At 35.7% G+C, this 27,676-nt stretch overlaps 2 protein-coding genes and 1 long non-coding RNA gene across 5 annotated transcripts; 2 read left to right on the top strand and 1 right to left on the bottom strand.

The window, feature by feature from the left end:
* Positions 1-1,301: 1,301 nt before the first annotated feature.
* Positions 1,302-24,487, top strand: LOC110842853 (serum response factor homolog). Of its 2 annotated transcripts, none has more exons than XM_022088690.2 (6): positions 1,302-2,481; positions 9,306-9,362; positions 9,450-9,540; positions 9,624-9,739; positions 22,624-22,750; positions 23,768-24,487. In XM_022088690.2, exons 1-6 carry the CDS (start codon positions 2,095-2,097, stop codon positions 24,082-24,084), a joined length of 1,095 nt encoding a protein of 364 aa, XP_021944382.1. In that variant the 5' UTR covers positions 1,302-2,094; the 3' UTR covers positions 24,085-24,487. The 2 variants fall into 2 exon arrangements, with proteins under 2 accessions (XP_021944382.1, XP_021944381.1); XM_022088689.2 differs by having other exon boundaries at positions 1,309-2,481; positions 23,765-24,487.
* On the bottom strand, positions 16,361-19,392 carry LOC110842855. 2 transcript variants are annotated; one of them, XR_002547375.2, is made up of 5 exons: positions 18,758-19,392; positions 18,274-18,519; positions 17,928-18,140; positions 17,658-17,848; positions 16,361-17,487 (listed from the first exon to the last, which is right to left on the bottom strand). It is a non-coding gene; the product is annotated as an uncharacterized LOC110842855 (long non-coding RNA). The 2 variants fall into 2 exon arrangements; XR_004834140.1 differs by lacking the exon at positions 17,658-17,848 and having other exon boundaries at positions 18,758-19,142.
* Positions 24,488-24,726: 239 nt separating the features above from the next.
* On the top strand, positions 24,727-27,225 carry LOC110843776 (ER lumen protein-retaining receptor 2). The gene is made up of 5 exons (XM_022089811.2): positions 24,727-25,177; positions 25,318-25,507; positions 25,607-25,676; positions 25,838-25,964; positions 26,150-27,225. The coding sequence occupies exons 1-5, from the start codon at positions 25,063-25,065 to the stop codon at positions 26,422-26,424; spliced, it is 777 nt and encodes a 258-aa protein (XP_021945503.1). The 5' UTR covers positions 24,727-25,062; the 3' UTR covers positions 26,425-27,225.
* The last annotated feature ends 451 nt before the right edge of the window (positions 27,226-27,676 follow it).

Below are 27,676 nucleotides of genomic sequence, written 5' to 3'. Positions count from 1 at the left end.
GGTTATAAAAACAGAACATCTCATAGACTTTGAAAACCATACAATTTACGTATAGCTTGCCAAGCACTCAGGACACACATTTATGCGAAACAATCTTACTAAAACGATCAAGTAAACCTTATTTCGACTCGACATTGACGACATTGGAATAATACAACGCAATCATCCTGTGTCATTTGGCACACACGTGCAAAATTTTTGACAATGAAAGTATATATGTGACAAAGCAAACTGATTCATTTCCTCTCTCATATTTTCATGAGATCTACACAACCTACACACATAATTTAGTGTACCAATTACAAATCACTATTCTACATACATATGTATGTATATACTATATTTCAAAACATAAGTTCATTTCTCAGCTCATTTTGGTCAGAGTCAATTTTATTGTATATAATTTCCGGAAAGAAATATATCTTATTGGAGGTTCTAAGGCTCATGCACGAGTACAAGTTTCATTCCTACATTGCACTCCCATGGATTTCTCTCATCCCCTCGGATGGCCAGAACTTAAAAATTGCACAGAATCCGTCTTAATCCGGAATGTAAGTGTAACAATTTCAGATCGAAATTTACTCTTGGTTATGAGATATAAGGGTAAAATTCCTACAAACAAGTTGTAGTTCTGTAGGGCTGAAACTATGACACCTCCCTAAGAATCAGAATGAAAATTCACTGGATAATGAGAGCCCTTTGAGATATGATATGGCTAGTAAATTCTTAAAGAATGCAATAAAACAAAACTAGAATGATCTTTTATTTTAGAGGTATTGTCCAAAGAATGGGATTCTTGAGACTGCATAACCAGATGAAACCTGACGGATGAGACTTGTATTCGTATGATTCCTGTGTTAGCCTCGAAGCTTTTACATATTTCACTAGCAATTTCGAATACTTATATGCACATAAACGTATCGATTGTTCAAAATAGTACTTCTTTCAGACAATTTTGGAAAAAATTTAGAGCTCATGCAATTTTATCACGCTCTTCATCCACGCATCTCTAGTTTCTCCAATTGAAGAGAAAATACAATGAAAATATTTACAATCTTTGTAATCGTGCATCTTCTCTTAATTCTATCACTGATAACTAATGGCAAATAATTTCCTCCCAGAATTTTTAGCCCACTATTAATCACATCACGCCATTCTGTGAAATCTCCAACGACTTGTGGTTTTGAGCAGTGTGGTTTGGTTTACTACACAGCACACACTTTAAAAGTATTTGATGAAGAGCAACTTTTTTAGCTCTTCTCGCATTAACTGGCTTCATCATATGGGTATGCATTTCGTTAAAACAGCCTTTGGTGGTGGTTGCTGATAGGGATTGTCAGTACTCAGCTGTTGTTGGTCGTGAATGGTCTTCCCAAATAAGTCCGGTTATACAAATATTACGTTGAAGACTTTGTATGTCACCTTCTGAAAACCAACGTGCGTGACTTTTTTCTCGACCCAAAGGTATCCGACATAAGAACAAAGAACAAAAGGACGAGCTGAGAAGCGAAAAGTGGAGGGAAAGTGAGGAACATTGTGAAATTATTTGAGCCTCGTCTCGAGTGGGAGAGAAAGCGAAAGCAAATCGGAGGCTGAGACCGGGAAAGGTTGGACTCGTCTTTTTTGCGACCAATACGCCGGAAATTAGAGTTTTCTGGTGAAAGCAAAAATAAAACTATTCAACAAAAGTTTTCTGTTGCTTAAGACAATTGAGAAATAATACTTTCTCCTAGCAGGTTACTAGTTGTTTCGATTTGAACAAAGAAAATATACAAATTATCTCCATAATATCCTCCTCCTGTTATAATCTAATTTTTTCCGGTGATTGAATAATAATGCAACACGCAAGACAACATCAGTTACTAATTACAACGTCAATAGTAAACTTGTGTCAATCAAAGGATAAATAATTAGTGGATTAGTAAATACTATTGCCACATGTCTAGCTAAAATTCGCACATTGGATGAAATTTGTTATTTTTGGACATAAAATTGTTTTTGGGATTCTGCGTACGTAGTTTTAATATATTTTGAGACCTTGTGGGTGTTTCGCCACACCTCCCGGTCAGCTCAAAACTGGAATTGGTTGGAGTCATGCAGAACCATTTGGACTCCCAACGCTCATTCTCAGCAATGTTGGGCGCAGATCCCATGTCGTTTGGACCTCCGGGTCACGAATTTACCACCCTGACTAGCAGCCATAATAATCATCATTCTCCGGAATTTGGTCACCTTCTTAATGCAAATGGCGGAAATCCTCCCCTGGTGAACAATAATCACAACCAACAACACAACAATAACAACAATAATAGCAATACTCCCAACCACAACAATAATAATGCAGACGTTAAGCCTAAAAAGGCTCCACCACCCAATGGAAAAAAGACTAAAGGCAGGGTCAAAATCAAGATGGAGTTTATCGACAATAAACTCAGACGTTACACAACTTTCTCCAAAAGGAAGACTGGAATTATGAAAAAGGTAGGTCATATTTGTATGCGCGTACGTAGGTTAGCAAAATATGTAAATAAATATGATAGGTTCTCCTTTCATATGAAGATATGCAAATAATCAGATCGCTGAAAGGTTTGGTTTTTTAAATGGAATTTCATTTTGAAATATATTCTGTGCTCTACATACAGACGCACATAAATTATGCCATGGATAAGTAAAGTTCATGTTCAGTTCATTAAACTAACGAGTAATTAATTATTGTGCAATTACCACAGTCAAATATAAAATAATTCCACGTATTTATTTATTTATTTCTTCTAGCCTTCTGTAACTTTGAATGGTTTTTGAGCCGATTGTGATTACGTAAACCCGTATTGAAAATCACTTGTCTTTATATTTTCGAGTCTTCAGCTTATTTATTAAACCAACATTTATTGCTAAAGAAGAATTTGCATTGATTATTGAGAGACCTTTCCATTGAATGACATTGTTTGTAGTTAGAGAGTGCGTGGTCATGCCATGATATTATTATTGTTGCTATAATATTGCTGTCGATCGAAGGATAGGCATATATCGACGTAAGCAACTCAAAATGACACACATATTACTCATATATTATATATGCATGTATGCAATTCCTACTGTATAAAATTAAGTACATTTAGTTAACAAGTACACCCCCATGTTGCCAGTCTTTGTCGCAAAGAAAGTGCTTCATTAAGAAAGTAACATTATCTTCCATGATGGCTGAATGTTTTTTTCTGGTCAAGCATTGAATTATTATGAGTGATCCACCGAAAATTTTATTTCCAGATATTTTTTAACAAATGTTACAAAGGAAATTTGTGCATCAAGAACAATGGATAAGTATCAGTCAGTTCAGTTCAGTATTAACACCTACTACATATCTTAGTTATCCATCCTATCATTAAAAGGCTCACGGAAAGGTATCCATCCATCTCCTCTGGTATAAAATCTGTATAAGTTCGCAATAATAAGCGTAAATATTTTACATCCCTGTCACCAATCTGCCTACAGGGACTTTTAATTCACTCTCATCTTGGCTCAAGTCTTCCTGAGTCTTGCTTGATTCCACTGACTGCATGTTGTATGTAATAATATTGTACGTTGCGAAGGAATGAGTTGAAAAAGTTAATCTATGAGAGCATGCACGCATTTAACATCTCCACTCTGCTCAGAGACGATGCGACCATGTGCGACTTTTACCCCATTTGCAGGTCAGAGGTAACGGTATGGGAACATTTTGACTTCAAATTCAGATTCTCCACTCTTGAAATAGTGGAGGGGTGTGTTTATTTTTGAAAATTTGAAGATTTTGAAGCTTTGATGTATCAAAATTCTCTCATGTTTCAGACAAGGAATTTGGAAGAGTGCAACTTCTGCTTGGGTCTCGCTTTTATATGCTAATGTTGCATCGTTGTTGTAATTGTGAAGCAGAGCTGTCTATAAACAACATTGCTTTTTGTTGCTCTTTTCTTTGCCTACTTAAATTTTGTGGTGTAGCAGGCAGCAGAGGTTGATGTGATACTATAGGACGTTATTCATTTGATGATCGTATTTTGTTATTGCATCACATCTTGTAATCCAATCGAACGTTAAATGTACACAGGTATCATTCGAATTTATTCGCGAAGGAAGTATAATAATGCAATCAACGTTTAATCTGATCTGGGCGATATAGCGTCTTTAGAAAGAGTTTTGACTAAATGTAGCACATGTCTTGTAAAATATGATACTGTTGACTGCTGCTGAATATGATCTTCCTTCAGCTCTTCCAAAATGCTCCTATAATTGAATCAAATTTAAAATCTGTAAGAAATGAAATTTTTAGAGCGATTCCTCTCAATTTCCAGTTCAACTCTACGCATTATGCCTCAATTCCGTAAGAAAACAGTTTTTGGTCTATTTTATTCTTGGCAATCTTATCATGTTCACTGGTCATGCGATATATGCAATAAAGCAACCGAGCGAAGTGGGATGGAGATAAGGTCTACAAAATGGGAAAAAGCTGCTAGTGTATTGAAAATTTGCCAAGATTTTTGTACCGAAAATATATGTATGTATCTGAACAGCAATGTGCAGGAATACCACTTATTAATTCGTTAATCCTATAGCTTAATTGATTCGTGCGTATTTAGATTGCACTTAAATTGTAGGAAACTTAAAGGCGTCATCTTCATTATTTTATGTATAAAAACTAAAATTTGTCTAGTGGCCATTAAGAATAGAAAAGTACATACATGTTACAAATCAAGCCAGAATAAAAATATTGTACAAAGCATATTCCAAAGTAAAATCATTTACTTTAGTCTCCCTCTTGAAACCCATTATCTGTACAATCGAAGTATTAAATAAGATAACATAAACACAGAACTGGTGATTTTTAAGTGTAGTGATCTCCAACCAAAATCATTGAAACTAATTCCCAAAATGGGCAATATTTTTATTTTGTCGGCATCAATCCAAATACAGCTTATTATATAGCGGTCTGATCTGCATCCGTCATTTAATTCTACCATCCCCGTGTACAGCAGTAGAATTGCAGACAAATTTATGAGATTGAGACAACCCAACGGTTGTGGTTGTTTAGACTCACATATGATATCAATGATACATACATATTAACAAAGTGTACAAGCAAAGTAAAATGAACAATATGGATGAAAATCATGCGAATAATATTTTAAAATCATAGTTCAATACATAAAATGTGGGATTGGCGAGTATTATATGTACTTTAATAATTAATGAGTTGGTCCACTTTATCTTAACATATTGTTGTACTTGTCGCCTGAATATTACTCTCCTAATGATCAAACCACATGTTCGCTTAATAAGTGAAAATTAGATTAACTTGATGCAATGCGCTTTCTTGTTATTGTAAATCCATCGGCGGATACATTTAATGATCTTCGTGTTTGGTCGTTATTTTTTGTAGACATGTACGTTTTTGGACATGTGGCAGATGTTTGCCCAGATGAAGTGTCAACTGATCCTGTGGTCATCTTGTCGATTTGATGCCAGTTGACAGCGACTGACATAAATGGTTTGTCACAAATCTTCCTAATCGCTCTTGATGGATTAACTAAAGAAATTCTTGATCAAATGATCACGTATTCATATTTTGATTTCTCTCACAAATAAAATCAGTCCTGTAATGCAATGTAGTGTAGATTTATGATTAATATGTATCAATTATCCTCATCTTTGATTATTATCCGTAACACTGCTGGATATTTATGGCATGATAGTGATTCCTTGTTTTTAGTACAATATTGCACTAGACATTTATTTAAATATTTCCAATAATTAGAAATATTATCTAAAATGCAAAATTCAATCAATTGAATTAAATTTCTAGTTGTGTACAGTACAACAACCAAAGCAAAATAAGTATACTTTTTTAGCGAAAATGCCTTAAGAATTCTGTAGTGGATTGAATGATCAATAGTTTGAATGCAATTTCAATATATGGCAATACGTAACAAAAGTAGCCACACACAACAAATCGTAAATCGAACAGATTAGGTCAGCAAGACGCCATACATATGAATGAATTGTACGAGTGCGTAAATGGATCGCTGGTTTTAGTTGTGAATGAATAAAGCCACATCCGATATGGATTTAAACACTTAAGTACAAGTGAAAATATAATAGAGAATTTCGATTATGAAGTCAGCCAAGTCCCGTAAATGTCCAGCATAGGCGTACATGGTGGTGCAGTACTTTTAAAGAGGTTCCAGAATTGGTCTAGTCCATTTTACTGTGTCCCTCACACCTATATTAAATGGTGATTTGATTTCCTTATGGGAATTTTACTCCATGTACCGTACTGAATTACTGATAAGCACGAAAACGAAAACTGATCTTGCTCTATGTCCGTCCGTGGCATACAGCAAAGACCATTTTCTATATTAGGTTTCATGCCTAATACGTCCTTTAAATAATGGACGTCCACAGCCTAAATTGGGATCCTTGACTTTGCTTCGATTTCATTATTGCATATGTATTACGTACCATGACCTTTCTGAAACATACGTTTGGGTAAAATTTGAGAAGAAGACACAGTGAAGCGACAGAATCACTTTGATTTTTAAAGTGGAAGTAGTAAATCATTATTCATGTGCAATCGAATCATCAACGGTCAAACGCCTTCCCACGAGTAGGTGTCAACCGTCTCTGCTCTGACAGGGTGAGTAAATTATGTTTTGGACGTTGGACTTAAAATTAGTGTTTTTGCATAAAATCTTGAAAACAAATGATGTGCTTAGTCTTCCACTGGGTGGCAATTTGCATAAATTAGTATTCATGTGGGGTCAAAATTCTTTGTGGGATGGATTTAACGAACCAAATACTTTAAAAGTCAAAATGTTTACAACGCTTTGTTCTAAGCGTTCTAACACGTAAAGTGTGCTTGAACTTGGGCAAATTTTTCGTGGGTGAAACAAACAAGGTAGATGTATATATATATTCACATTTTAATGTTTCACAGTAAGGTTAAATTAGCCGGCGTGAATGTGTACGTGCAGTACAATTTACACCAAATAATTTCAATCACATAAAAAAGTATTGTGCGGATGAAGTGTGGTTAGGATGATATTCAGTTCAGAGGCGTTTCACTTTCTCCATGAAATATTTGAACGATGATCTCCCAACCTGGTTTGTGTTTGCGGTACACAAGAGACGCGTCTTTGCATAGGACTTGAAAATTTTTTCCCGAGTTGCTTTTTGATACGATACAACGGCGTACGAAAAGTAAATCATTTTTGGTTAAGAATTGGTCAAGATGTAGCCATTTGAAGTGACAGAAGGGTGCAAATTCTCACCCGGCCGCCGTCTACAACGTTTCTGCGATTGTATGTAGCCCTTTAATATGCATGCCTGAAAGCCTTAAAGCAAGTTTTATGCTGATGACTGGCTCAGCAGCAGTGCAATGCGATTGAGGTAACAACAAACCTCGGAACTTCATGAATGAATGGTTCATTTATTGCCCAAAGCTCCACACGGTTTCCATTTTTTGTCTCATCTTCAGTTGCATACATACATATAGGTAGTTAGTATAGTTAGTTTATGTGCTGCCTGGAAATAATAGATTCGTTTGTATGTTTATTTATTTGCTTCTATTTCTTTCTAAATCACATCCGTCTATATTGTCTGCTTTTTTTAATATAATGGATTTGTATATACATATGTATGCATGAATGATATTTATAGCTTCAAAAATACAAATGTGACAGTAGTACTGCCGCAGTAGTAGTTCTATAATAATTCATCTGCGGTGTGTTTTCGTAATTGAATTAGGCACCGTAATTGAATTAGGCACCATTTACTTGCTGAGGAAGAAAGCGATAAAAATTCCTTGAAGGCTTCTAACTTTTGTGATCCATATAATTAACAAGCACCTGTCCAGTCCACTTTAACTTCAAAACTTTAAAAGGAGTTGCCTTAAAAATCAACCAAAAAGCTGCTCTTTATAAAAGTACGTACATCGTTTGAAATCTTGTGATGATCCTGCTACGTACAACGTAATTGCTACATATGCGTACATTTTATGCCATTGACTTGACGCCACATTTAGAAGAATATACATGCATATTCTTTCTGATTAAATGTAAATCCTAATCCTATAAACAGTAAATATATAACAATAATGGGGGTGGGTATATTTCATTTCCTTGTTTCACTCAAGAGTGCTTGTTATTTATTTTGCTTAATATTTTTGAAATATGAATAAAAAGTTAAGGATAATCGAGATAGATCGGCAATTGAGAGTAATGTGTATGTACATGATTATGGGCACGAGTGAGGGTCACAAAATGTATTTAAATTTATGCACTAAAAGACGTGTCCATTATTTACTTGGGTTTACTGGCATTCTGTCAGTCCAGCAATCTAAAATTTAATCCAATATCATTACCCCATTCCAAGGGTACTTGTGCTTCTTGAATAAAAAACAAGTTGGCTCGCCTGGAGTTGGTTGTTTCATTCCTTGCTTGAACTACAGGCTGTTATCTTGAATCTTCTTATGTTCACTGTGAAACTGATCTCACGGATAGTAATCGGCTATTAACACTCCACATATCAAAGCGCCTCAACCGCCCACGCTCCTTCAGTTGTCCACAGCATTGTTTGACTTTATAGGCTTTTAAGCAACTCTTGTGCCAATGTTCTCGTGTAGAAAGAATGCAATTTTAAGTAGTAAAGAGCCTCGACTCACATTATCATTTTAGGACAACATTGGCTTTGTATTATAGAATTCTGTTCTATTGAATGCATATTAAATTTGTGGATTTATAATTTCTGTCTGGCTGGCATTTCTACAAGTTGTAACGATTACAAGCAACTTTTGATTGAACTGCAGCTCCTGTTTTCTTTCGTGTTAAAATAATAACACTTGCTCGTTTAGGAAATTGTCAATTCCTTCACGTGCCATTGTCTTCTTTGTAAGAAGCAACATTATTATTGAAACCTTTATATTTTTATTATTAATTCCCTCGAGTGGCGTATTTCATTGTAGGTGCCTAATTCATTCGGGTTGACAGATTACATGTATTAGTTCACGTCAACCTACGGCATGCCAAATGTTCAACAACGTCTGACTAAAGTCGCCCCCGTCTGATTTGACTTGCTTGAAGGATCTTGAAACCATAAATATTTTCTATAAAAATGCCATTGGGAAAATGAGATAGTCGACAATAAAATATTTAATGTCAAATGTCAAAATGCGTTTATTTGCTTAAACGAGCGTATGTCTGGTAGAACCCATTATGAAAATTGTTTCTTTTGTGTGTAGGCGTCGATTTTACTGATATTATGTATTTCTTTTCCAGGCATATGAACTCTCAACTTTGACCGGTACGCAGGTGATGCTCCTCGTAGCGTCAGAGGTAAGGTTACCCTCTTGTTTTATTACAATTAAAGAATAGAACAATGGTTTAATTAATTGTTTTCTAACTAATTATTATCTAAAAAAGACTGGCCACGTATACACTTTTGCAACCAGAAAGCTGCAACCCATGATTACTTCCGAAGCTGGGAAAGCATTAATACAAACCTGCCTAAACAGTAATTATTACAGCATTCCGTCTCACCAATAATCTAAACCGAAACGTGATTATTAACTTGTGGTTTCAATTTGTTGTAAATAGGTCCCGACCCTCCTGGAGCTGGAACTGATCCTCAACGAATGTCCGCAACAGGATACGAAGAAACCGAGCTGACTTATGCAGCAGATCCGAACGCGTCGGACCACGGTGACACAAAAGTAAGACTTAGTAGTAGCCCTTATTCAGCGCAGGGACAACCAATGGGGGGACTTCATCACTCACCCTCCGTCTATGGGTCCCCAATAAACAATAATTACCACTCCAGTCCAGGGATGATGTTTCCTCATAGTCCGAGTCCCAATTCTAATGTTTTGTACCATTATCCTTCGGACCCCCAACCACCCCAATGTTACCCCGGCGGAATGCATTCTCCCACAAATTCTCCCCATCTTGCCCATCTTAGAGGTTAATAAGTTTCAGGACATTCTCAATTCGGAGAGAAATGTTCAATTCACGAAAAACATGCAAAACTGAAAATCCTCTACCATATTATTTACCATTATCTTCCACATTGTGCCAGCTTTTTTAAGTTTATGATAATTTTTACTAGATAATTTGGTATCGTTTTTATTGCTACAATCTTAAATGTGAATTTAAGCTACGAGAAACTTGATTATTTAACTTCTAGGTAACGATAATAGAATGGAGAAGTTGGTAAAAGCTGAGATTATTAACTTGCTCAGATTGGAGGTTGTGCTATTTAGATTATCAAAGTCACGTGTTTAAACATATAGGGACCGAAAACTGCAAGTATGACCGTTTCATTTATTGAGTGAGCATATATTTCTAAATTTTATTGGCTTAAAAAGTACGGTGCTAGGTAAATGTGTGTCCATTTGATTTCTCGGTATGTCGTTATGCACGTGTTATGGAGATTTGATTCGGAACTATTATGAAGACCGATTTCTCTATCATGGTCTCAGTCCGCCTCCAATGCTAATCAAGTGGGCACATGATTGACCCGAGACACTAATCGGGTCTTTAGATCTGGGATGTGTAATAGTAAAAAAAAGTCTGTAAACCACACATACATGAAAAGCTTTAAAAATATTTACGATCTAATTCATTTGATACACAGCAATCCTCTGCTGTCCTCCGAAAACCACGGAAAGGAGTTTGGTTTGACGGAATGATTTAATTGCATACATAAATTTTGTAGATTGGGAGCTGGTCATTTGCTCACAGTAATTTACCACCGCAAACTAAATGTAGATCAATTTTAATATGTAGAGCACTTCCTGGATACCAACAAAGGAGCAACGAAAAATAAATTCATGGTCAATGTAAATTTGATTACAAAAATTGGACTCATGATTTAGATTTAGGTGCACACGGTATATTTTCAACGATAAATCAGTGCCAAAGTCTGCTCATGAACAACAAGTGGATCTCTTACTAATAACTAAATTACTAATACGTATATTGTTAATTGCATGTCTTACCTTGAGGATATCTTTACTACGTGGCTGAACTCTTCATTATACATTTACGAAGGTGCTTAAGTATCTATTTACAAACAATATTTTGGCGGAATGTGCTACTACTGTTTCATTTGCTGGGACTCTGAAATCGAGGATAGAGTTTTACAAGGGAACTGGCCAAGGTGTACAGCTGCTCCTCCCATAATGGATGAATCCACAATTACATTACCCGAACAGCCGAATTATTTTATTATTTCACAGCACTTATTTTTATTTTGGCGTTCAAATTATTCAATTTCGTATGATTTCTAATTCTATTATTTTGATTTTGGCGTACAAGTCTTACGAAATTGAATAATTTGAACGCCAAAATAAAAATGAGTGATGTGAAATAATAAAATTATTCGGCTGTTCGGCTAATGTAATCCCGGATCCATCCATTATGGGAGGAGCAGCTGTACACCTTGACCAGTTCCCTTGTAAAACTCTATCCTCGATTTCAGAGTCCCAGCAAATGAAACAGTAGCTACCAATGTCTTAAAGCTGGAAATATAATAATATTCTTCACCTGGATTTTCACATCACTTTGCATCATATGTAGGAATTACATAAAATACTGAGTGCTGACATTTTGACAATTTCAAGTTCGATCACAATCGGATGATTGATAAATTATGTGCTACTATGTACTAGTGGGGTTTCTAGTTCTTATTTTGGTGTCAATTTCATTGTTTTGAAAAATATGGAGTACTTTGTGCTATAATATTCATGCACACAAACATTAATGAACGTTTCAGTTCCGTTTTGTTTGATTCTCCTCTATTGGCTTGTCCAAAATGAAAATATGGTACTGTAATTACCCCCAAAAGTCTTAAATACTTTCTTGACGGTCATATTTTTCACAACTTCAAGCTGAAATGAACATTGTAATTGTGGTAAGAAAACGATCAATGGCGGTGAAGAAAATAAATATTGGTCTGGTTTAAAAAGACCAGTCTATTTTTTCATGATGGGATCGGTAATTGTTATGATTGGTTTGAATTGAGCCCCTGAACAACACAATATTGTCTTTTGTTGTTGAACTTTATAGTTTTGTTCTTAGATTTTTGCACTCAAGCGTTCATCTTCAAAGACATGCGAAAGTTGAGTTTGGTCCATTTGGTTAGGGTTTGTCGGCAGCAAATGTTTACTGATCTCAAAGTCTCAAACGAGGTAACAAAAGAGTTTCAACATTCGTCTCGGTGGAATTCGAATACAATAGTTTGATTTGTCTTGGTCTTCGCTGTGTTCTTTCGCAGGCAGAAAATGAATGAGCTGAGCTCTATATGGTTTGTTTTTTCTTTCCGTCCATCCTTCCTTCCTTCAATCGTTGTCATTCCGTAATCACTATGCCGCAAGATCAAGAATTTCTTGTGTTCTGTGTGTGTCTTGTTCAAGAAGCAGGTGGTTGTTATTTTTATAATTTAATTTCTCCAACCGAATGTTGACATTTAGTGCATGTCTGCAAATGCGCCCAACTCGCCACTGTGTATTAAGCACAATGAAGACCAATTCCATTTTTGTTAAAATAACATGCCACGCCAGCACTCTTGCGACCACATAAGACGAGGCTTCTCACCTTGTATTAACGCTGTACAAGGGCTAACAATCAAGTGATTCCTATTCGATTGTTCTCAAGATCACACAGGTCGTTGAATCAGATATTTTCGAATTAAATTCTAAAACTATTATTCGTGAGGCTTGAAATTAGTATGATTTTGACAATCAATTTGTAATCACACAAGGTATGCAAACTTTGTTTTTAGGTGCATAAATTAAATAAATTAGACGCGATTAAATTGACAACAGATTTTGGTTTGGTGTATTTCAAACGATACGTTTTATTCACGTTCGAGGAATGTGTGTCTTGCCTTCTGCAATATGATTTTATGATGAAATTTTAAGCCTCACATGAAGAGACTGACTTATGTATGGAGCCATATGGCTATTATTGCCGTTACCCACCAAACCTTAGCTCTAGGAAATATTTTTGATATTGAAGTTCTCTTTCGTCAGTTTTATAACAATCTGTGTGTCATACTCGGTCTGGTAACAGCTCAAGATTAATATCAATAAATGAACACGCTATTGTAATTAGTGTTCACTGGACAGATGTGTGTGCATGAGGAATATCCCGAAAAATTCACGTTAAAACGGCTTGTTCTAAAATTGCATTTATTGTCAGAAAATCTTACACTGTTTTCCAGAAGTTAGAAATTATTGTGGTCAAATTTGTGAATATAGGTATGTGCAGCATCTACAGTTCACTTTTATTACGAAGAAACTCTTTTATCTGATAGGACTCGAGTTAATAAAATGTTTGTGTCAAACAAAAACTACTTTTGATGATGGAGAGTGTTGTCTCGTGCCTTGAGAAAAGTGGAGAATCCTGTCCTCCCACGTGCTTTTTATATTATACAATCAACAAAGACATGATAAAAGGAACACACAATTTACATAAAATTGTACCCTCTGGGTCCTAGATTTTACTCACCTCATAGTATCCAAGAGTTATATGCATACATACATAGACACGATCTTCTATAGTCTGTTCTTCTATATTCTTTAGTCTGTTGTTGTTCCTGCAAAGCCTTTAGACTTTAAACTTTGTTGTCGGAGCTGGTACTATTGCCTGAAAGACTAAGAATTACTTTTGATTCTTCCCTACTGAAGTCTGCCTTGTTGGATTTATGCAGTCTAGGTACATGCAGTAGGGATTATGAGCACTCACTCAATCGATATTAACATGCCAGGCGGATGCTATCCGAATTTGGTTATGCCTGCTGACTTTCTTCAAAAGTTATTTCATGGTTCACACATCGACGTTAAGTTTCACTTTTCTCTGACAATCAACAATTTTTATCTGCAAAACAGTATGCTCCTAAAATTATACAACCACCAACAAAATCGTATTTGCAAAACAACGCTCTGTTCTGAAAATTTGTTTTCAGCAAAATTTGTAATGTTCTTTTAAATAACCCTTAAACTGCGTAGGTAATGACGTCTAACTATTAATATTACATTTTCAAATTGTGTCAAAAGATACGAAGACACCATTTGCAAGCTCGGTAGCTAAAGAGCAAGGTGCACATCAAATCATAATTATGCAATTAATATGCAAATAAACTTGAATATGACCACACAATTCTGTCCATTAATTCAGCCATAAATTGCTTTGTCAGGTGTGTTTTTCTCAGTTCTGTCCGTGAGAAAATAAATGTGGCGATACATACGATGTGAGAGTGAAAGTGGGCTGACTAACTCAAGAGCTAGTTGAACTGACTCAATGAAACTTAAGTCGAGTAGTAATAAACCGTCCTGCTTAATTAATTTTGGTTGAATCAGTTAGCGCGTCTTCATAGGAATAATTGCTAATTAGTTTGGGTAATATTTTACCAGCCCAAATAAAGTCAAAGCCAACCTGTAAAAGTTAAACTCGGTTCAATTACCATTCTTCTTGCTCAGTTGATACAATGTCCGTTTTTGGCAGACCCAGTACCTAATTAATTAATTATTTTGGACGAAGCTACATAATAGATGCGTTCAAGTACATTTTATTTGTAACTCTATTAATTTTCCTCCATCAAAATTAAAAAAAACTAATATTCAAAGGTTACATGGTGCATAAGCTCTTGTTGTTAAAATAATTCAATTAGATTCAGCATGTAGCCACATTCCGTCCACTAAAAACTTTACCATGATGATGAAATATGCCCTCGCAGATTTCTGTGATACTTTATAGATTATTTAACAATATTAATTACGTACTTTTCTACCACATCCACATTCCAAAGGGTTTGCTTGATTGGCTCTAGTGGCAGCTCATCGTAGTATACACGGCGACAGTTTGTAGTGTAATGTTCATGGAATCTCATTCTTTATACATAATATGTATGACAAAATAAGCTTTAAATTGTGTCAAGTAGTAGGAAGGAAGCATGCATGTGTATTTAGCTTGTAAAATAAGTCAGCATACATATGTAGATTGTATATTAAGTTCATTTTACAACAATCGAATAGTTATATCTCATAGATTGTATACTTACTTGAACGAGATTGGGACTGCTTATTGGCTGTCACTTGCGTATATGGTTTGAGTGACACACGAGAAAACACTACGAGAAACGTCGAATAACCCTCAACGTAGAATTTGATTGTCATTTCTACAATTGTTTGATGTTTGTCTATTTACTGCGTACCACTGTGTCATGTCACATGGTGAAACTCGTTGATGTAGGTGTTGATGTTGTTGCGTCTGAGGTTGTCATTTCTTGAAAATAAATGTTCAATATTATTTAGTTCAATAGGTACCCATGTATGTATTTCGATGCATGTTGTTTAATATGTATGCATGCATGTGAGCAAGCATTATGTAGCAGCAGTTTTTGCAACCAGTAATAAATAGAAATAAGTTGTACATTCACGAGCATAAGAAATTTAACGAGTTTGTGTGTAATAGATTGTAAGAGTAATGTAATATCCAATTCATGGATTGTGCGTAGGCGTCGTGGAAGAGATTTGAAATCAGATAGAAGGAAAAGCATTATCTTCTCATGTTTTATTATGCATAGCAATTCATTTAGCAATTTTTATAGTCGATTGCACTGGTGCCTAAGCTATTTCAGCCCCCTCACATGTCACAAAATTCAATGAGGGGGTTCTTGCCTGTTAATAATTTCTGTAGTTTTTATCATTTTATTATTATGCTTGATTAGTCTTGAGTTTAAGAAATGTCTTTTGTAAGAAAATTTCGTTTTAGACTATTTAATTGCAGGTTAAAAATAATTTAACAAACTGAATGCAAATGTTTTACACTACATATTCAAGTACACAATGTGTGCTTAAAATATGATCATTTTCGCTACTAACCTCGTCATTTTATATTATTATTATTGTTGTTATTATAATTATGATTATTTTAATTAAAATACAATAGATTTACATTATACTTGGCAGCAATAAATGATAAACAAATGTACATGTCGCCACTGCTATAATTCAGAATATGTAATTTGTTAAAGGCATGCATGCAATTGTATTTGAGAAGATCTCACAAACGCAATGGTATCCAATTCTTGTTCAATCCCCTTTCAAATTAGTTTCTCCAATTACAAGCAGCAGTCTTTGCAGTTTGTTATTTTAGGGGAGTTTCCTTATTGGAAGGCTTCACTTTTATATTAATTCACACCGCTTCTGATTTGCAAAGAATTGCATTGGGTGGAGTTTGTGAGATTGCTGATTCGCTCTGAATTTTTGCATGCCAATTTAATCTACGTAACAAAGTGGTTGCAACTGATGTGACGTTGAAAAAATAAATTATGAGATGAGATTGTCGTTTTTATTTCATTTACTTTTATGACTTGATCAACTAAAATATTACTTTTAATAATTCTAATCTTTGTTACTACATAGTTTTACAACTAATTAATTGCTCATGTATTAATTAATTAATTAACTAATTAGTTTTTTAACGATAACCAATTAATCTAAGTCTGATTCTTATCGTAATGGTACATATTTATTATGACACTAACTGTGATAGTAACTAGAAAAAACTGCTATCGTGTATGGAGCATTGGTGAAAGTAACTCGTTATAGGATGTGAGAGTGAAAGCAGCCTTAGCGGAAGGGAGACTGTTATGAAGATGTACCAATGCATTGCAAATACATGCATAAACGTGTTAATGAGGTGCTATTTGTCAAATAAATGTAAAAAGTCATTGCTCGACTCTATTCAGCGTGGCGACAGAAGACTGGAATAAGATCAATTTTTATTGTGATAAATTGTGGTCGCCACGTTCTGAATATTTTATGAAACCATTTTCGAGTAAAAGCCAAGGTGAAGTGGAAAGACGACGTCGAGCCCGTGTTATTATAATTTATGAGAGCGAAGGAACAGCGAGTCCCTGCTTTTTTGGACCACTACTTAACTACCATCATCTTACCTCGTTCACTACAAACGCAAGACCTGCTCCACCTCAGCGTGCCACCTTGGTCTTCGTAGGAAGAAAAGTTATTAATTTGCATCAAACTCCAATAAATATTAATCCAAAACAATTAGTAGATATATACAATAGTCGCATTTTGAGTACCTTATTTTTTCTTGCAGCTTGAATTAATTGATTATCTCACTAATTCTTATAATATGACTAGCACTAAATATTAATATATTTTTACTAGTATTACTGTTACAAGTATGTATAAGAATCCAAGTAAAATCCAATAGTTTCAGTCTATCTATTTGTATTATGTCTCGTATCTACATATGTATGACGATACTGATGATGACGATAATTGTAATTTATTGAAATTGGTACGTGCAGTTTTATCTATGTATTAACTGTTTAATCGCAATCGGTCTTCTTTATAGTTTCGTTCCTCAACTTGATGTGGGTTGTTAGGCATTTCGTTGTGAGCTTCGTATTATCCTGAATGTTCGTGGTATCCTGAAATATTGATTAAAATCATTATTCCATCAGTGGTGAAAGGTATATATTTTATTTAAATGTAGGCGAAAAATACTGATCCTGAGAGAGAAAGCTTAAATTATGTACACAAGAGTGGCGCAGAATACTTGATAATTTTCACCTGCATTTGATTTACAAGTTCAACTCACAATACAATTGTCAGCATGAATTTGGGTTTGAAATAGAAGAAGGGGGGAGTACTTCTGAGTAACCCCAACGCAATTAATGCGCAGTCTGAGAAAGGAGCCTGAATTAAGGTATCCGTCCAACCGTAGGTACATTTCCCTTTCCGACAACTAATGGGACGGGAAATGGCTCAAGAGGTTTTCATGTTCTTGGGCTAAATTATTGCACTCTTACGTTCTCTTTGAATAGCTGGCTATGGACTATTCTGTGTGACATGGTATAGCAAAGCTTACCTATTCCTGGCTGATTTATTTGGGCATTCAGAGGATTTCGGGTCAGATTTTTTCGATTTCTTTTCACAAGTTTAGCTAAATGCGCTGTAAACAGGCTGAACTTTCCGGAGTTTGGTGAAATTTCGCTTGCACTTTAGGAATTTACTTTGCCAACGGTTCAAGTTGCTCTCTTGATTTTTGTCGGCCCATGTATGTCTCTTGTCTGTCTGCTGTCTGGAAACATTTTACATGATAAGAGTAAATCTGTTGTTGCACGTAATTATTATTCTGCTACTCCTGAAACCTTGCTCACTAGTCTGACTGAGCCAACAAAAGAAAATAAAAAAATCTATGTATATATATGTACCTGGTGTTGCAATATAAAATTTCAGCAACTAGAAAGTCTGCTTTCACCAGAGTTCCCACCATACGGTTGAGGTTCCAAAAATGCACAAGTTTGGAAGATCCAGTTTCCAATTTAGATGAACAGATGAGTATTTTTCAATTTCACAGTTGTTGGCATTTGCTCACCCAGGGTCAACATGGCATTGGAAGACTTGATGCGTCATGTGTGCCATCGTTCTACTACGTGTCAACTGCACCTGGTCCATTTCTATAAAATTTTGAACGGAATTATTACAATTTTTATGTAAAAGCTGCACCAGTACAAAAGTATAGTGATAATGAGCACGATAGTGAAGAAAAATTTTCAAAAATGTAACTAGTTTTAGGAAAATATGAGAAAAACATGCATTTTCCCAAATTCTGGGGAAAATGGGACACACACCTGTCACAAATAATGTGGAAAAGTGTCTAATTTTTTCAATAAATTATATGTAATGTGGTATTACCTCGTAGCTCCGGATAAGACAGAGGGGATGCACACATTAAATTCGGGAATTGACCAGACGTGTCCCCGAAATTCGGGTAATTTGGAACAGGTGGCTTGGTCGAATTGAGAATGTTCAATGTAGTAGTGTAGCGGTGGTGGTCATTGCAGTAACCTGAGTGGTGGTAGCGTTAGAAGTGGTACGCAATGGTCCGCTGCTGCTGCTGCTGCTCTAGTCGTTTGACTCGGTTGATGTGTAAATGGTGAATGAAGGCTGTGATTTCATTTGGACTTGACGTGTTTCGTAATGGGCCTTAGAATTTAGCTCTCTCAAAAAGTGCCTCATGCATGTATGTACGCCCAATGTGTACATAATCTGTGACTCTGCTGCTTTACTTTTACATTACCTTTCCTTCACTCACACCACTTTATCATTACCAGAATGGACACCCCTTTGTTCATCACTTAGCTCTCTTTGTTGGTAATCCAAAAGACGCGAAAGCATGAGACTCTTTGTCCCCTTAATACGAACGAGGAGTGCGTTGAGCTTTCTTTCACTTTATTTTACAGTGTACGGTTGCAATGGTTCTGACGTCTTGGAAAGTGACTGTATGGATAGATTGTTGTTTCTGTCGTGAGTGGATTGATTTTGGTAAGCAGTAAGAGTGTCGTCGGAACCATTTCAATATTATAGCTTGGTATTCATATATAGATATATTCAAATATAAATATATTTACATCCATTCCATGACATGTTGTGGCTTGGTACGTCGTAGACTCCTAAAGGTGTCTTGGCGGCGATGGAATTGTTGAATGTCAGTTTGGCAGACAGGACAGAACAACACTGAATGTTTTGTGGAGATAAGAGGATAAAGTGAAAACTCTGAATGGAGAAGCGTCTGTCTGTCTTCTCATCCAGAGAAAGAATTCAAAATTGCATTTCTCCGTACTCGGGATTAATTTTAACTTTTCATTGTGATACAAATGAAAACGAATTCTTTTGAAATTTTAATGCACTTTTCACGCCAAGAAGAACCTGCTTTCTCCGTCTAAAGAATTTGTCAAGAATCTTGTTATTATTTTAGTCCAGGCTGTGCTACATACCAGGTTGGGGAAGACTGCATTGTACATAAATACATTCGTCCATATACTTTCATTTACTCACCAAACCTAAACCTTTCAAAGGGAAGGAAGAAAAGTACAATTTCCATGATATTTTCTAGCAGTGCGAAAGTGGTGCGAATCAGGAAGGACATTTTTGTGGATGGAGATGGATTTTTTACGCATTCATTGAGTCGTGGTGGTGTGCTGTGCTTTGAATACTTTTACATGATTAAACCCTTTCACCTTTGGCATGGTCGACTGATCTTTTCTTTATTTTCGGCAATCCCATTCCTTCCTCCTCCTGCTCGGCTATCTCAACTTTTCACATTTTGCATTCCACATTAATGATTCCTTGTCCAAAGCCTTCATCCCACCATAAATCCAAAGCGGTGGTTTGGGAGAAAGGTGGAAGCAAAAGTGCTTAAGTGGTTGCCTCGTGGCGGAATGAAGGTCTGAGAACGTGAATATATGTATATACATATGTACATATAGTCAGTGGGTCTTTCATATGAGACTCCCTCACTGAACTAGTCCTGCTGGTGTCAATGATTACGCTTAGGAGGGGAGCTTGCGAGGTTGATAATAACAGATCCTGATGCCCTTTGGATATGTGGTAGGGTCCTATGAGTGTACTAAAACCCTGAAGTGGTTTGACTCCATAGCCACATTTGCGCCCGCCACACCCACTCAAAAATGCCCAAAAAACGCTTCCACTCCAGGTTTCACTCATTCAAATCCACGCCAAAAATCCAATTTTACTCGGATTTTTAAATTTCTTTCACCATTACACTCCCAGATAGTTGCTTTCTTCAATCCAATGTCAAACTCAATTTTGATGATGATTATTTCGCAGGCATAATTTGCGTTGTGGATTACTACAACAATGCTCATTCAGAATTTTAAATTTTAAAAATACTAATAATTTCGAAAATATTGAGTTTGATATCGAATTGAAGAAAGCAACTATCTGGGAGTGTAATGGTGAAAGAAATTTCAAAATCCGAGCAAAATTGGATTTTTGGCGTGGATTTGAGTGAGTGAAAACCGGAGTGAAAGCGGTTTTTGAGCATTTTTGAGTGGGTGTGGCGGGCGCAAATGTGGCCATGGAGTCAAACCACTTCAGGGTTTTAGTACACTCATAGGACCCTACCACATATCCAAAGGGCATCAGGATCTGTTATTATCAACCTCGCAAGCTCCCCTCCTTAGTCTGGGTCAGACTTAAGTGGGTTGTGGTTTGCGCTAGAAATGGGATAAAATTTGGTATTTGACAGCAATGGAACGAATGAAATAGTTTTTGGAGTGAACAAGTGATTTCCCAAGATGCAGCTCACCAGAATTTCCCAGCAGCGAATCATAATCTCTCGTGCACTGCATATGTTCCCTTCACACTTTCTCCCTCGTCTTCACACAGGTTGCTTGTTGCGTGGTCTACGGCAAAGACGAGCTGGAAAAAATCTTCCGTTTCATCTCGTTTACCTACAATAACTCTTTATTGTTGACCCAATGGAAAATTCGCCTCGCGTTATAAAAAAACAAAACTTTGGTTCCCCCTCATTGTATAAAGTGTGGTCGTAATGCTGAATGATACGTATTTATTTTATATATATGTAGGATCGCCGTCGATTTCTTTGTATTCATAAATGGGATATTGTAGGAGATTGAATAACTGTCGCTTGGTGGCATGTTCTTGAGTAATGTTTTTAAGGGTTAATACTATCTCAATTACAGTAGATCCACCAAACTCATCGGTGTATTTTTTTTGCAAAATACGAATTTACTTGCATCACATTCCCCAGACGTATTTTTGATTGAGAGAAATATTTAGCATGGTATTGTATAATGATTGTATTGTATTGTGATATACTCATTGAGAATTTGAGACGGCAATTTTCTTCGTAATCGTATGAACTTTTTAATTCATATTTGGTTGGATCATTTTTTTAAATTATTTTAAGTAAATCACAATTTTTCTACAAGTTTCTGTGTGCTATAATAAATGGATCGATATATGGGTTTATCGAACAACTAATCTATTTTTTGAACCAAGTAGATATCTTTTTTTAATAATGTGGTTAAAATAGAGTCGCATAGCTAATTTAATATTGCTTGTGATTTCGAATCGTTTAGATTTCATATCATAAGTAAATGCACAATGTTCCATGCACAGTAGAAGTACAATAAATGTAGCTATGAAGTAAATATCATTAGAGAACCAGTTGGAGGTGAGTTGTAGTCCAATTCAGAAACTGCTGGACGATAAACTTTTCACAGATGTGAGTAAATTTGCAGATAACAACCATAAATTTGCAATTTCGAAGATTATTTTAATCGGGAAGGAACATCATAAGATTTTATAATGAATGTGTGTTATCATAATTGCCAGTATTTCCTCGGTACCTAGTGAATTTATAAAAATGTAAACAGATGTGTGGTAAGTATTTCAAGATCTAGGCGGAGCTAACTAAATAGACCTACTCGTTACCCGTGATTCATCTATATAATCACTGTCCGTCCAGTTATGCATATGTGCATATGTATAGTGTGCATAGTTTTTATATCGGGTATTTTTCATGCTTTCTACATACTCTATTGACTTGTGTTAAGTTGAAAACGTTATTGCATATGTGCATAGCAAATTGATTGATTCACAAGCAAATCCCATTTAAAAGACGGCGATTTTAAGAAAAAAACTCGGTTGAATTACAATTTTGTCAACGGTTGGAATATATTTGGTTAAGCAAGTTAAATTAAAAATTAAAGTTTTGGCTTGTTTATTTGTAGGATGGTGAAAGTGAGAGCGGAAGTTCGGACGCTGAGGACCCAATGAAAGAGGTTCCACCTCCACTGATACCATTAACAAATGGACTAATACCTGCAAACTTTGCGGCCTTATTTGCCTCAGCCACTGGTAAGAGGATTACGTGGGTTGAACTATGTTATTCACAATTACTTACATATACCCGTCGCGGTTTCTTATTACGTATAGAAAGTTAAATTGCATCACGCACAGAAGATTATTTTCTTATTCGTGAAAGAAGACAAGTTGAAAGTACTTTGCATTCTTTTAGCTTATTGAATTTGTCAGATTGAAGTAAGTGCTTTCAAATAGAAACAATTTTGATTTTGAGATTTAGTCCAAAATCTTGTATCGAGGAGACTTTCACTTTGTTTGCGCTTGTTTATGCAATGTTGTCGTGTGTTTAATCCAATCATCTTCTCCGTCGTTAAAAGCAACAAAGGCCTTTGAGGAGACGACTGAAATAAGGGAGACACAAAGCTTAGGTTTCGCCGATACACATCTAGCAGAACTCGGTTTGTTCGCAATAGAGAGAGAGATCAAAATAAGAGATTAGATGGGGTTGCTTCACGGTGACAATATGTACACATGCCAGACGCATGTATGAAAAAAACCACTTTCGAAGTGTCTGAAAAGTTTGAAACTGACTAGGGTTCGGTGAAATTTAATGTCAACATTTTTTCAATTTGCCCCAGGTTATCCGATTTATAGTTATTCAATATAGTTTGTGTCTTGTGTTGTACATACTATCCTCAGGACTGGCACCTCATTTGCATATTTTGACGCATTCGCGAGAGACATAGAGTTTATTCAACATTGAAAGCCGGTATCGCCGAAAATGGGCATAGTGAGATTTATGCAAATGAGGTGCCAGTCCTGAGTGCGAGGACTATACGTAGGTTGCGATCATTGTGTTAGCTATCCAGGCACACGTATAACTTGAGACATTTTTTAAAGATCGACCTGTTTCGTCCAATTTGACACTACCTATACGATATGCAAATGTTGTTTAGATACGTATTTGTGTTAATGACGAGAATTATTTAAAATTGTGCGTTTAGGTTCGTGTAATTTAAATCAAAGCCTTCATCTTTACCAATTTAATTGTTTCCTTTGAACTTTCAGCAGCTGGACTGAAACAGTCATTCCCTTTGGATTTGGCTAGTCAGATCTCATCTTCTCATTTAATCTCTTCTCAGCAATCCCCTTCGTCATCATCGTCATCTTCGTCACAAAGTCGCTTGTCGCAACAGGAATTATTGCAAAAAACTTTGCTTCAACAACAACAGCATTTACATCAACAAATTCAGCTCGAACTACTTAACGAACAGCAGAAACTGTTACAACACAACAATACGAGTAGTTCAAATGCCACCACGTCTTCCACTAGTAGTTTCTCTATTAATAACAACAAAGTTAAAGTAAAGCGTGAGGTTCAAAAGTAGCCCAAAATAAACAAGGTATTAATTATTTTGCAGTTTAGCTGCTCGTAACATGTCATTCAAATTAATTTATTAAGGCTGTACTTGAATGTATTTATTGTCAGCCCCGAATTGCTTAGGATTAGTGGTTGGAAGGCATACATAGGGGTTTGTATCAAGAACTAAAAAATATCGACCTTATTCTTACGATTAGTCGATATATGTAATGCACAAGTCAATATTATATTTGGTATGATTATGCACCGTATCACCACAGTACTTTTTCATTCTAATCATTTATTACCCTTACTTATTCTTAGGTGATTGTGAAATTGCATGCCGGTTTGAAGTATTAAATAAAATGTTGTCTTTTCGTTGCTGAATTAAATCATTCTAATAAATACATGGATTTTAATTAACAAAATCATATGAAATTTGTACTGTCGCATTTATTTATTTGAAAATGGGAAAGATTAATGTGATACAAAAACTCATTTTGGTCAATATTGAATGGAGCGAATAGCCAGACTTCAATATTTGAAGGTACAAATAATATTGGGGATCTGTCAAGGTCGAACTTGATGCTATATACATCGTAATTCCATAACCCATTATAACAAGCATCACCGAATCGGTTTGCATATAGCATGGTGCAACAACACGACGATGTTACAGTAGCACACAGTACCTGTTGAGTGATGCACAAAACTTACCTTTTAAACCTTAAACCGGATTCGCCTGACAATTGATTTTACATCTGTATATGGTGCCATATTATTATTATACATCGGTAAAGCCAATATTCAACCAAACTATCCTACCAACGTAGGAGGATATCAAAATGGTTCTGTGAAAAGTTTTCACTGAAAACCATTATCCATCACGTGTTTAGTTTCTACCCAAGAAATAAATCATCCACATCTACTTACATACGCATCTACGATTCTACGCATCGGAAACATTTAATCCTACTATTTTTATTTATACAAGTAGAATTTTAAAATGTTTTTCGCAAATTCTTCGGCGTCCAACGTGTATCGATGGGTGGGGGACGGACTGCATATCTTCGCCATTGTCATTCTCCTGGTCAAATTCTATGTTCGAAAGAACTCGACTGGTGAGTACATAATCACTTGAATACTTATGAATCTAGGATTTTTGTAAAAGAAAAAAACCTTTTAAAACACAAATTATTTACAAATATGATTTCTTTACTTGTGTAACACAAATTGTGGTTTTTGGTGTTAATTTTTATAGGCGTATCGGGTAAAACGCAGCTATTGTTTGCTTTGACTTACACCGCTCGCTACCTTGATGTTTGGACTAACTGGGTTTCCTATTATAATACTGTGATGAAAATTTTCTACATAATCATCTCCTACTTTATTGTCTACTTGACGCTTCGTGTATTCAAAGAGACTTACAACAAGGACCACGACTCTTTTAGGTGACGTTTTCAAACAACATAAACACTAATCGAATAAAAATATGTAATGTTTTATTATAACTATTGCTTATTGTAAATATCTATGTATGCCATTTGCAGAATTGAAGTCTTGCTCATTCCCGTCACTCTGTTGGCATTTACTATAAATTACGAAAGCACTTTTATGGAGGTATGTACACAGTTGACAGTATGATTGGCATATTTGTTGGAATTTTATTGGATTAGGATTACTGATTGACAATAATTCAGTTAGTTGGGTTTACATGAAATTGCTTGTATGCAATTGTCTTTCCTCATAAGGATTGGATAATAAAATTTGTGGCTTTGCAGATTTCCTGGGCTTGGAGTATCTACTTGGAATCTGTGTGTTTGGTCCCACAGCTTTACATGATCTGGAAGGCGAAAACGTCAGATTTCTACGTAATCTTGTATGTTTTATTCATGGGTCTTTATCGAGGTTTGTGTAAATATGGATTTATTGTGCATGCACTATTGTTCCCTCTTCATTTATTTACATAATCAAAATTACGAGACATTTTTTCGTAGTTGTTCGGATGCTTGTGCATTAGGCAACGATCTATAGCATGAATTGAGCATGCATGCTGCCATCCATTTAAGCGGTTGTATATTTTTGTTGTTCAGGGCTGTATATTGCAAATTGGGCCTACCGCTACAAAATGGACGGCTACGTTGACCTCATCTCCATCACCGGAGGGATTATCGAGACATTCATCGCGCTTGTTGGATTTCTGTGTGTCATTTCACAATCTGTGACCAACGCCCTGTCAAGCTCCACTAATGGCAAGAAAGTCACTGGAAGGCCCGAGTCCGTTTATGTGGTTCCCTTGATTTCCAGTGAGTGCAAGTCAAAGGTTGATGCCGTTGGAAAACCCAACGCTCATCATCTCTCGGTGTGATCCTGCGGAGAGGGAAAGCTGTTGTTGCTTAAATATCGATCCGTATTTTACGTAATGTGGTGATGTTGGGTAGATCTTTTCCGTATATTTATATATCACACGGCTGCCTGAGTAAGCTGATTTTAAGCAAAATGAATTAGCGGTACTTATATCTTTCTCTGAGCAATTATCTAATTTAAGTTTGGGACATCCCTTTATTTTATATGTTGTTTTTTTTGCATTGGTCTCAAATTTCAATGGTGATATGTACATAGATTCATAAGATGACAGAGTAGTAAAAAAAGTACTATACAAAGTACAACGTGGACACGGCTGTTGTTGCTGCTTGTTGGACGCGCAAGCAATAATGGCAGGCGAATTGGAAGTAATAAACCTTTGCACCACTTTCACACTTGTCACTTTCTCCATGTTCAATCTATTTGATGGGGTGTGATGTAAGTTATTGTGCTGATCCCACAAAGTGGCAAGTACATAAATATCCCAAACTGCTTTTATTCCCTGGATTCACTGCAGTTTGTGTATAGCTTAACGTTTACTTGTTCCAAATAAACAATGCTATTTCAAAAATGTTGCAATGTCGTGGACCAAGTGTTATTGCGCCATTGCTGGATTTTTTTACGGATGCAATGTGTTTCAGTTTAAATGGTGTACTGTTTTCGGTTCGTTTATTTATGCATTGTAAAACCTAAGTTTGACAATCAACATTGTTGCATGGTGTTCACGTTTCTAACGTTGTATGCACGAGTATATTTATGGAACAAATAAACAATGGAAAAATAAATTTTTTAGAGATACAAAACATTTTATTGTGTTTAATCTTTGTCAACATGTGGCGTACATGACATTTGAATAATTAATTTTATATAGATTGCAAACATTGAAAGCAGAACCAGCCTGCTTACTATGTGTATTAAAAGATCATAAATCGTACGTAGTCACAAGTACATATTTTGATTGATTTACAATTGCAAAGCAAGTTTCTTGAGCAAAAAAGCTATTATAAACTCCTTTTCTAAACTCCAAATACATAATGCGAATACAATGACATGGATAATTTGCAAAACTGTTTGGGAAATCATACATGGGCATAAGTATTATATTGCATATCTTACTTTAACCCAGCAATAAATTATTGTTCAATTGGATGCAGTAGGCTAAATAATTCTACAGATATTTATTATAAGTATTTAAACAGAACGCCAAAATATTTGCATCGCTAATAATAATAGCATTTAAGCATATTATCATATTT

The sequence above is a fragment of the Folsomia candida genome, unplaced genomic scaffold, assembly GCF_002217175.1.
Source record: "Folsomia candida strain VU population unplaced genomic scaffold, ASM221717v1 Fcan01_Sc002, whole genome shotgun sequence".
NCBI lineage: Eukaryota > Metazoa > Arthropoda > Collembola > Entomobryomorpha > Isotomidae > Folsomia > Folsomia candida.
The sequence above is the reverse complement of the archived record's forward strand: the minus strand, read 5'-3'. Positions and strand labels throughout refer to the sequence as shown.